This window comes from Nicotiana sylvestris, chromosome 11, assembly GCF_000393655.2.
Source record: "Nicotiana sylvestris chromosome 11, ASM39365v2, whole genome shotgun sequence".
NCBI lineage: Eukaryota > Viridiplantae > Streptophyta > Magnoliopsida > Solanales > Solanaceae > Nicotiana > Nicotiana sylvestris.
Window position 1 is genome coordinate 56,033,448 of NC_091067.1, and position 11,088 is coordinate 56,044,535.

The 11,088-nt window shown below is 36.1% G+C and overlaps 1 protein-coding gene across 1 annotated transcript; it reads right to left on the reverse strand.

Moving 5' to 3' along the window:
- Positions 1-306: 306 nt before the first annotated feature.
- LOC104241580 (3-hydroxyisobutyryl-CoA hydrolase-like protein 3, mitochondrial) lies at positions 307-10,484 on the reverse strand. The gene is made up of 10 exons (XM_009796528.2): positions 10,276-10,484; positions 7,648-7,749; positions 7,384-7,448; positions 4,919-5,053; positions 4,746-4,842; positions 2,368-2,497; positions 1,531-1,709; positions 1,270-1,397; positions 1,031-1,132; positions 307-752 (listed from the first exon to the last, which is right to left on the reverse strand). Exons 1-10 carry the CDS (start codon positions 10,379-10,381, stop codon positions 654-656), a joined length of 1,143 nt encoding a protein of 380 aa, XP_009794830.1. The 5' UTR covers positions 10,382-10,484; the 3' UTR covers positions 307-653.
- Positions 10,485-11,088: the final 604 nt, after the last annotated feature.

Consider the following 11,088-nt stretch of genomic DNA (forward strand, 5'->3'; position numbering starts at 1 on the left):
ACTCGATCCTACTAAACATCCCAGAAAGCTACACGATCTCGACGTGGAAAAACAACTTACAAACCCCTAATTTTTGGAATTAAAAAGCAATTGCAGCATCAGATTCTACTCAAATTATGAATATATAAAGCACAAAAAGCAGAATAAAAATGGAAATGGGTATTACCCGGGGGGGGGGGGGGGTTAATACCTGCTAGCGGTTCGTGGGTAGAGAAGAAAATTCGGGGGATCTAAGAAAAGCAGTGAATTCGGGGGATCTAAGAAAAGCTTAATCATAAAATAAAAAGTTTAAATTAAAGTTGCAAATAAAAAAGGATGTCTTTTCTTTTTTAAACAAATAAGAACATATAAGATCGAAACAGACGGAATAACAAATACAAAGTATGACCTCAATCTAATGGATCCGAATACTGAATTCTATCCAATCTTAGTCGTACAACCAGAATCCTATAAACTTATTACCAGCTGCACCTAAAATTCCAATAGATCGAAAATGGCAAATAACATCGGAATCTGAACGGAGTCATTAGTCACCTCACAGAACGTTTTGTATGTAAGCATGTGGAATCAATCATATTTATTGATCCAAAGAGAAGGAAGAAAGATTTTGACTCCTAACTGTTGGAAAGACAGTAAAGATGTCCTGGTAAACATCAAACATTCAACTCAACTTCAGGGCTCAAAGGTTCAAAGAGAGCTTCCACTTCATTGAGGTTCACTTCCTCCAAGCTGGAAGGATTCCATCTTGGGTTCTGCAGAAAGCAAACTTATTAAAGGTTTTACTTCTAAAAGACTACAAATCTTCACTCATAACCCTACAATAGACTGTCTAACATGACAACTGATTTCCATCATCAGAAAGGAAAAAGTACATAAGGTACTCTCATCAAGGCTTAAAAGAAGATGACTCTTCATCTCTTCCTTAAATTAGTTAACAGAATATCCTCTCACAAAATGCACCACCAGGATTGAGAAACAATCAAATATTAACACATTTAACTGTCATGGGCTTGCAAAACTAGAAACGAACCTGATCCTTGTCCACTAAGATAGCACGGACACCTTCTGCAAAATCATTGCGTAGAGCAGACCTTATAGCAATGCGATATTCAGTTCTCATAACACCAGGGAGCTGCATGTTGGGAATGGTAGAAAGAAGTAGGAAAGCTTAAAGATCTATCCGAAGTGAAGGAATCATGAATTTTTCCAGAAAGAAGAAAAATACTGTAGTTTTTTTTTTAAAAAAAGCACAACGTGAGGGAAGTTAACCTTGGACAAGGTATTCTCATTTTTGCCACATGCAGATGCAACTCTGGAAAAGTACTGCTGGGTGAGGCAAAGAGAAAAGGGAGCGCCCTTTCTTAGCCCTTGCAGAGCATCCTTAGCCCATTCTGCCACTGCCAAGGAGATGAACTAACAAATGAAAAAGAAAACAAGCGTACCCCACAAGTGTTTATTGATTTGCGCATGTATAAATTGGAAAGCGTATCTGATTCATTTACGGATGAAAAGCCAAGTGAACAATCATACCCAAAGTATCCGCACTTTGCTGATGATTTTCAAGCTCCTCTATTATATTTTTAACAGACTTATTACCACCAAATGTTGAAATGATTCTGGGTAAAAGAGACTTCAAACGGGATTCTGAATCAGGGTCAGTACTGTATTTTTCCAGAAGTGTTTTGATCTCTTCGTCCGGATCCTGAGAGCTATTTCGAAATAAATAAGTCATAAAACATCTGTAAACTTCAAACATACCACTGAAATTTCTTGTACCAATAACACAATAAAAAGTATTTATCCGAAGGATAAGGATCAATAATCTGAAGCATTTGCAATAGGACACCAAATGTGACTCATGAAGTAACAACCACTAGAGACTTAAAATAGTTCCCACTAACACAGGGACAAAGAACTATACCCAATTTGTGGAATCTTTTCAAGAAAAATTGTTGAAAGATCAAAGTGACAACTCAAGAGAGATGCATGAAATGACAAAATCTTTTTATACATGGTATTCCCCCGCCCCGCAAAGAAAACCCCTCTACCTAGGAGCGCAACAGTGATGTTCCTAATTAACTCCCTTGGTAACTCAAACCATTAAACTCGTTGTTGGGGGTGGAGGGCCCTTTCCGCTAGGCTATCCCTCCCTAATCATGATAAGCAAAATTTTAACATACATGTAACAATTAAGTGCAAAATCATCATCAAATTCCATCGGCATAAATAAGATGAAAAGACTAAAGGCCAAGGATCTGCACATGTCACATAGCTCTGAAAAGTTGATTAAAGTTTGACAGTTGGTGCTTCCATGTTCATATTATAAGAGAACATAGATTAAGTTCATTAGGAAATGTTAAGACATACAAGGTAGCCGCCAAGAAAGCCTCTTTCAATGTATCCAAATTTGCAGAAGGAACATAATGACTTCCCAAACCAACATACAGTGCATCAGCAGGTGTAGATATCCTACTTCCAGTCAGTCCAAGATAAGCACCTGCAGTAAATAAATTAAACGAACGAATAAGGAAAGAGCATGGGCAGAAAAAACTTGTGGGATAATAGACACATATATAATAGTTCTCACCATCTCAATCTGACAACCACCCACACAATATAGGCGAAAATGAGATAGGAGGTTCTCACTTGAAATATTTTTCTTTTTACTAGAGTAAAAAAAACAAAGGTTTTAATGACTTACAATGAAAAGGAAAAGATTATTAGGACACTGATGCAGAAACAAATTCACCTGACATATGACCCTTCTCCAAAATAAAATAACATTGATGTGCACCACATATGAATTTGAATTTAATTATCATTGCTTCCTCCATTTCAAAGAGGTTTCCATCTTGTTCAACATCAAGCTTTGACCACAACTTGGATGATCAAAAGATTATCATTTGTGTATGACCAAGGATGGACTTCACCAGCAATTGAACAAATGATGCATTATGGTTGTCTTTGAAGCAGAGAACTTAAAAGAGTCAACAATAACATACACCTTTCACAGTCCTTAGATCATATGAAATTTGAATATAAGCATCCACACCTGGTAACTTCTAAAGGAAGAGCCGTATTCATGTTCTCTGAGGACAATAGTCAAAATTTATGTATTTGTTCTCTTCATTTCAAGTGTGTTACTGTAATAACCCTGATTTAATAAGGGCACGTACGTCATTAGAGAAAAAAAACAAAAATAATATTTGGGCTAATGCCCATTGCCGTGAATCAAAAAGAAACAAAAGAAGTTGGGATGGGAGCAAGAGATGGCACTGAAAGGAGCTTCGGACTTCAAACAATAACTGAAGGATTTCGGGAGGGGAAACGCAGCATTGGAGTAGAAGCTCTAACAAAGTTTCAAAAGAGCGAAAAAGAAAGGGTAGAATCAGAGAAGTAACAAGAACTTTTGGTAGTAACTTAAGAGGAAACCAGCACAGTTTTCGTAGTGGCTAGCGATCTTGCGCCTCAAGAGAGCCGCTCCCAGCATTGTTAGTTTATGTTTCGAGGTATTTTTATTCCATTGGCATGGGTATATATAGATTATCATGGTTAAATATAGTGATATTGGTAACCTGGATATGGTGATTTTCAAATTGAACGGGATATGAGACAACAATAACAACAACAACAATATTACCCAGTGTGATCCCATAAGCGGGGTCTTGGGTGGGAGGGGTGTACGCAAATATTACCCCTACCTTGTGTGAGGTAGAGGGGTTGTTTCCAATAGACCCTCCCCGCTCAAGAAAAGTGTCTTCAAAACAGGTTTGAAAAATACAGGAGTAAAATACTATTATGAAAATACTGAAGAGAAGGGAAGTATTGACAGCAAAAATAGTAAAGATAACCAAAGTAAAAGAAAACAGTAATGATAAAATTAAAAAATAAAGTAATAATAGAGTAATAATAATGATAGTAACAAAGAAGAGAGGGAGTGGATAAGGTGTTTTAAACTAGAATCATGCTCTCCTACAAAAAAGAGAAAAATCGCTCGACTACCTACTAACTTTCTACCCTAATCCTCGACCCCATGCTCTCCTATCTAGGGTCATGTCATTGGTGAGCTGAAGATGTGCCATGTCCTATCTAATATCCTCTTTGAAAAATACAGGAGTAAAAGAATTTATTCTAAATAGATAAGTAATGGATCTGTTAGTTTATAACACCCTAGTGGAGAGATTGTGAGTGCTTGCAAAACACTGCAAGAAATACAGCAGAAGTATTGATTTCCCAAGCAATCAAATTCTTTTCTTTTTGCCCTTTATTGATGATATTAGCAATCTAAACATAACGACACAGATAGAAGCAAGAACTAACCAAATACTACTAAATTAGTTAATAGGCAGTTAATAGTCTTATCCGGACACAAATGTGATCAAACTTCGCATTCATTTTTCCTAGAAATCACAAACGGAAAAAATTAACATCAGACGGCATACAGAGAGAATTATAACTCCTATATCTAAGTTATAGAAGTGTCATTTGATAGCAGTCACCAAGTACAGACTGCTGACAACATGCACTGTTTAGAAACTTTAGCACTCAGATGCTATTTAATACATTTTAAAGTCTTCATGGACAAGATGAAGAGTTCTAGGACCCATTTTAACTCCATTTACAGTATGGAGAGAAGTACTGCTTATTATTTCTCCAAAAGTAATTAGGAGTTTCTAAAACTTCAACTCTCTTTTAATTAATCTTCCATTATTACGATTTCCTCAGCAGAAAGAGAAAACGCATACCAACTGCCCCATTGCCTGGACTATGTGCAGCTATATAAGAAAAACCAACATCTGGAAACAACCCGATTCCATTTTCTGGCATAGCTAGAACAGTCCTCTGAAACAATAATAAGAGGTATAAATAAGATCATAGTTGCAACAACGAGTAGTCTCCATACAAGTTGGGAAAATACCTCTGTGATAAGCCTGTAGCTACCGTGACCTGATAAGCCAATGCCAAAGCCCATTGTTATGCCATCCATGAAGCTGATGTAAGGCTTTTTGTACTCGAATATTTTACAAATCAGAGAATACTCTGCTGTGAATACCTGAACATAAAGAAGGAACACATATTTCAATTTTCTGAAAGGCCTACTGACAAACCCAGCTGCAGTATTCAAACTTCAAAACTGTGAGAAAGCACGGGAGAAAAATATATTATTGATATTCTATTCAATTATAATACAATGAGCCCTATTTATACAATACATATCCTACTCCTATTCTATGTGCGACTAGGACTAATTCACGTTATTTACATAACTATCTAACAAGAACATATCCATAAAAATTAATATATTTAGGCATCACACAAAAGGATTGCAAAACTGATATATGGTGTTGCAATCGGTGGAAGAACAAAAGTAGAGCAAGTCACAGACTCACTGTGGTGCTAAAGAGGTTCATAGCTGGAAATGTCTCTGAGACGGAGCATTAGTTTCCCTCTTTACATAGCACGCATGTTGTCAATGGCACATGCATATGTAAAATGAACAACTATAAATCAAAAGAAAAAAAATTGACAAGGAGATAAAAAACTTTATTTTCAAAGAGAAATTTTAGAAACATGACACACACCATCCAGTTGCGCACGATTAAGTGCAACTATCAACTCCAAGGATAAAAGCTAAAAGAAAAGCCCCAAATTTTAAAGAGGAAAAGCATTTCAAAGGAGAAAAAGCATATTCTGCATTCATAAAGTATCGGCTTGTGGAAACATGCATCACTTAATTAAGAACAGTACCATGAACTAATCACAAAACACCAACTAGACCTACTTAAAGAATGCAAAGTTATCAAATGGCTCAACATTGTTATTATAGGTCGGGCATTGAGGAGAAACTTTTGAATGTCCTGTGGCAGCCAAGTCATCATAAGCTTACTGCCACTTTACTTCAAAAGTTCAAGCTATGTAAAATTCATCTATGTTAGATATTTGCTGTAAATTCTGGTTGATGTGAATGGTCAGTGATGATTGACGAAAGCCTACATAACTTTAACCTTTCGAATCTAGCTACACCATTTGTCTCCATTGTGAATGAAATTACCTGATAAGCTATACTATTACTATTGGAATTATTAATAGATCAACAGGCAATCTACCATTTCACACTTTTCCCAAATCTTTTTCTCCCCAAAATTTTTTCCATACTTAAAAAGTTTAAAAAATGTAAGTCTAAGAGGTTTAGGCACAACCATCAGTCAATTAACTGATAGAAGGACAAACCCAGTTCTTATTCATAACAAAGGCACTTTCATACCACCTTATTAAGACCTAAACTAGAAAAGACATAGGGTATGCTGATTCTTTTTTTTTTTTTTTTTTTGGAGCTAGTGTATGTACATCTACTACCACAGTTTGTTATGATTTTGTGCATGTTAAAGGGACAAACGGCCTCATTTGTTTTTTTAAGATTAAGATGTCTGAATCTGAATATATATCTGAATGTTAAGATGTGTATTAAGATCAGAATACTAAATGATTAAGATTTTTTGTTTTTTTAATATCTGAATATATAAATTGATCTTTATTTAAAATTAATAAACATAAAATTCAAATAAAATACTAATTAGTCTAATATATATATATATATATATATATATATATATATATATATATATATATATATATTTATAATATGGTAGTCGGTGATGGTGGTGGCTAACGTAAGTGCTTGTGAGTGTCGACTAGAGGCGGTAGTTGGTGGTGATTTTGATTGATGGTGGTGGTTATGGGTGGCAGCTAGTGGTGATCGGTAGCGATAACGATTATAGTTGAGGATGGTGGTGGGTGGTGATAGTTAATAATGATGGGTGGTGGTGGTGGTGGTTGTGATTGAGAAAGGTGATTGTGGGTGATGGTAGTAGTGGTAGCAGCTATAGTGGTGGTGGTGGTGGTGGATAATGGTACGCGGTGACGACAGTTAGTAATGAATGTGGATGATAGTATCTTAATAAAATTAAGTCTTTGCTATAGATTTTAATCATATAGGTCTATTCAGACTCATTAAGTGGTTGTAAAGTAAAAAAAACATACTTAATGATTAAGATTCAGACCTTGAAACAAACGCACTTAATATTTTAAATCTGAATGATTAAAATTCAGACCTCCATTAAGTGCAAACAAATGAGACCTAAAGGACCTTAATCTTATCTGACTGCCATTTTTTGGCCAAACCTAGCTTGATCACAACTGCAGGTAAACTCACTAACAGATTTAACAATCACTAACAGTTCTGTTATGCATCAGCATAGCAGCATCACCTTGGCAAGACAATATCGTCAAATGAAACTACAAACAACAAAGACTAAGCTACAGAGCAGAAGAGAATGACATGATGAGTTCAATTATAGGGTAAATCTCATAATGCGAGAAAACCTTTTGCACAAGAGGTGTACTTTTGTCCTTTTGAATTTCAGCAACAACCCCCTTAATATCCATCCCTGCATCAGCAATGAATGGTTACCCACAAATCTTACTAGAAAGTGTCAAACTATGTATTGTAACTGCGGATAGGAGGCTCTATCAAAAATGAGTAATGATGTAATGACAAGACTGTTTCAGGAACTAGATGCCGCAAATATGCCAGATAAGAAAGTAGCAAGTATCCATCCAGTAAATGAATGACTTTTGACTTGTAACCTGCTGAAAAAGCACGAGCCGAGCTACTCTCAACCAAAATACACTTGACCTTTGGGTCTGTTTTCCACTCATCCAGGAAACCCTTGTACTTGATGTCCATATCTGAGTCATATATCAATGAAGCATGAGTTAAACAGAAATCAAACTACTTAGATGAAGATGCAGCATATTAATTCTCATACTTCTAAGAAAAATAATAATGTCTATTAATTATCGTATTCTGATTTTTCATCCTTTAATTCTTGTCCTACGTACTTGAAAAAAATATGCAACAACAACAGCCCAGTGAAATCCCACAATGGGGTCTAGGGAGGGTAGTGTGTACGCAGACCTTACCTCTACTTCGGAGAGAGGTTGTTTCCGATAGACCCTCGGCACAAGAAGATGGAACGAGACAGTGTAGCAGTAACAACAAAGGAATCCAAAAAGATAACACCAGCAACGTAATAACCAGAAAATAGAGAGAAAAGCAATAACAATGGCATAGTACTACAGACGCAATGGAATAATATGGACACAACAAGAGCCACTAACATCCTAAGACAAAACACTACCAGACTAGCTTCCTACAACCTAACTTACAACCCTAATGAAGTACTAAGGACACAACTGGAGCCACTAGCAGCCTAAAACAAAACACTATCAGACTAGCCTCCTATCTCCTAACCTACATCCTTAATGCTCGACCTCCACAACTTCCTATCAAGGGTCATGCATCATAATACTAATTAAACATGCATGAGTGTCAAAAACAGAATCTAAATTTAATCTTGGCCATGTTGTATAGCATATATATTCACCAGTGGAAATTACATTCTACACTTATGTATCAAAGTCATGTCCTCACTTTTAAAATCATCGAAAGAGTATAGATTTTTGCTTCAAATGTTGTTAGTATTCTTAGTATATTCACATTTTATTGGAACAAGAACAAGCTAATGAGCTTTGATCTACTCTAAAAAAAAATTATGTTTCAGGTTAAAGTCCTACATATCCTAAAAATCAAGTATGAGCTATCTTATTTCATTGGAAAATTTGTGTTTTTCCATGTGAGGCTTAATGGAATTGGCTTTTGTTAGTACTTATTTTCTATAAGGAGCTCTACGAGTTCATTACTCAGATGATCATCCAACTATTCAAAATTATAGAGTAAAGTCACTTTTCTTCTGTTTGTAATATGAAAGTCACTCAACTATTCTTATTGCACACGAATGGTCACTCAACCGAAATTATCAAACTTTCCAATGAAAAATGTGACATGGCAGTCCACATAGACTTTTTATATTCTTCGACCAAATAAAATAATTAACACACAAACAAAACATAGAAAACCCACCCATACACCCAACCCGGCCCACTAAAAATAATAATTCATCCGCTAAATAAAACGAAACGCTAAAACACATCCATGTTGCAAATGTATCTTTCTTCTTCTTATAAAAAGCAGATTTGTTGTATGATTTTACTCTAGTTTTATAAAATAATAATTGGTACGAGGTTAAGGACTAATTAAGGACTAGAGTGACACGATGTCTCCGTCGCTGACGTTCGTCAAGCAGGCCACATGGATTGGCCAGGGTCTTCTTCGGCTAATGAGACCTCGATCCCGAAGCCTTCGAAGTATCTTTTTGATAGGTGCCTCTATTTGTATGGGGAATTCGCTACTGATACATCTCGCCCAGTGTCCCCCTCCTTCCCCTGCCAATTGGACAGCGTCATCTTCGTTTAGTTTACTATTCAACGTCCCCCAATCCCTAGTTGTACAGGTACAGCCCAGAAGCTTCCTCTTTCATATTGATGAAAGCGCTAGGCACCTCTTAACAGTTCAAAGTCCCCCCTTGGCTTACCCAGCTTTTAAGGTGAGAACAGCGGATTCAATATCAATAGCTGAAGGAGACTTCGATCATTCAACTTTAGCTTCTGAAGGAGGAATCATGTCACTTGGAATTTCGGAAATGTAAGGATGCATATGGATACGAGCGCATGCAGTGATAGCCGCCGACATCTGAACTGCTGCTATCCTTGGCGGCCTCCACTCCGCGTCTGGAACCCGTTCTGTATTAGTCTTATAGGCAACAATGTAGTATTCATCGCTAAGCTTCTCCGTATTCTTCTTTTTTCAATGACCTGTATGCTTCTTTTTCACGATTTTTCTTCTACGTTTTATAAAATAATAATGGATACGAGATTAAGGACTAGAGTGAAACCATGGATACAAACGAAAGAAAAGTGACTTTAGTCCATAATTTTGGATAGTTGACTGATTATCCGACAAATGAAACCCGAGTTCTACTGTAATACATACTAAAGTAACACAGAAATTTACTAAGCTTCCTTTCTGGCCTTGCACTTCTCCCATTGCACCCTCATGCTCTAATACACTCATTCTAGATGGAATATCAAACTAATATTTTTCAAATTTAATTCCATCCCCTTTATTACCGTAAGTCGTCAAACAATCAATCTATCACACAATCACAAGTCACTTGTCTGAACTGAAATTATGAATCTATTTTCTTACTAGTTTGGATGATTTCTAGGAAAAGAAGAACCATTATAATAACAAATTATAGTAAAACTGAGGTGAAATTTGAGTAACTTATCAAAGAAAAAGAAGTGAAAATTGACCAAGGTTCATGGCATTGAGAGCTTTAGGACGATCGAGAGTGAGAACGGCAACGCCATTGGGGTGGATATGTCCTTTCACGAATTCGTCCGCGCCGGAGGCCATCATCAATTCGTATGGGAGAAGGAATTAGGTATTAGGGAGAGAGAGCGGTGGCTCGACCTAGATATTTGACTTACTTTTCAAAGAAAGCCTACTTTATGTACTGAACAAAGCAAGCCCGTTCAAATACTAAGATCATTTATTATTTTAGCGGTGACATCTGTGGGTCCCTTTTTTATTTATCATAATTTTTTTATTTTACTTCTTTTACTGTTTCTTCTGCATATTTTAGCGCTGCGCGCCGTCACACGGGGAAAATCCCAACCATCACCTAAGTGCGAGTGTTAACTTGTTTTAAGTGATTTTTAAATCAAAATAATTTTTAAGTTTGGAAAAGGGTCATATTTATTTTTGTACTCTTTAAAAATAGTTATATTTGTCCTTATACTTTTTTGATATATTTATCCTTACTATTATACTTTAGGATCATATTTATCCATGTACTCTTCAAAGAGGGTTACATTTGTCTTTCGTCATACTTTTTGACATATTTATCCTTACACTTATACTTTAGGATCATATTTGCCCCTCATCCATTAAATCCCCATGTCACACCTTTGTTTTCCTACATGGTGCCTATGTGGATTTATTTTTCCTCCAATTTAAATATGGTCAACTATTTAAGATAATTTAATCCGCCCACCCAATTTAAATATGGTCACCTATTTAAGATAATGTTCTTTTTCAGCCCCATATTTTTCGGATAGCAGCGG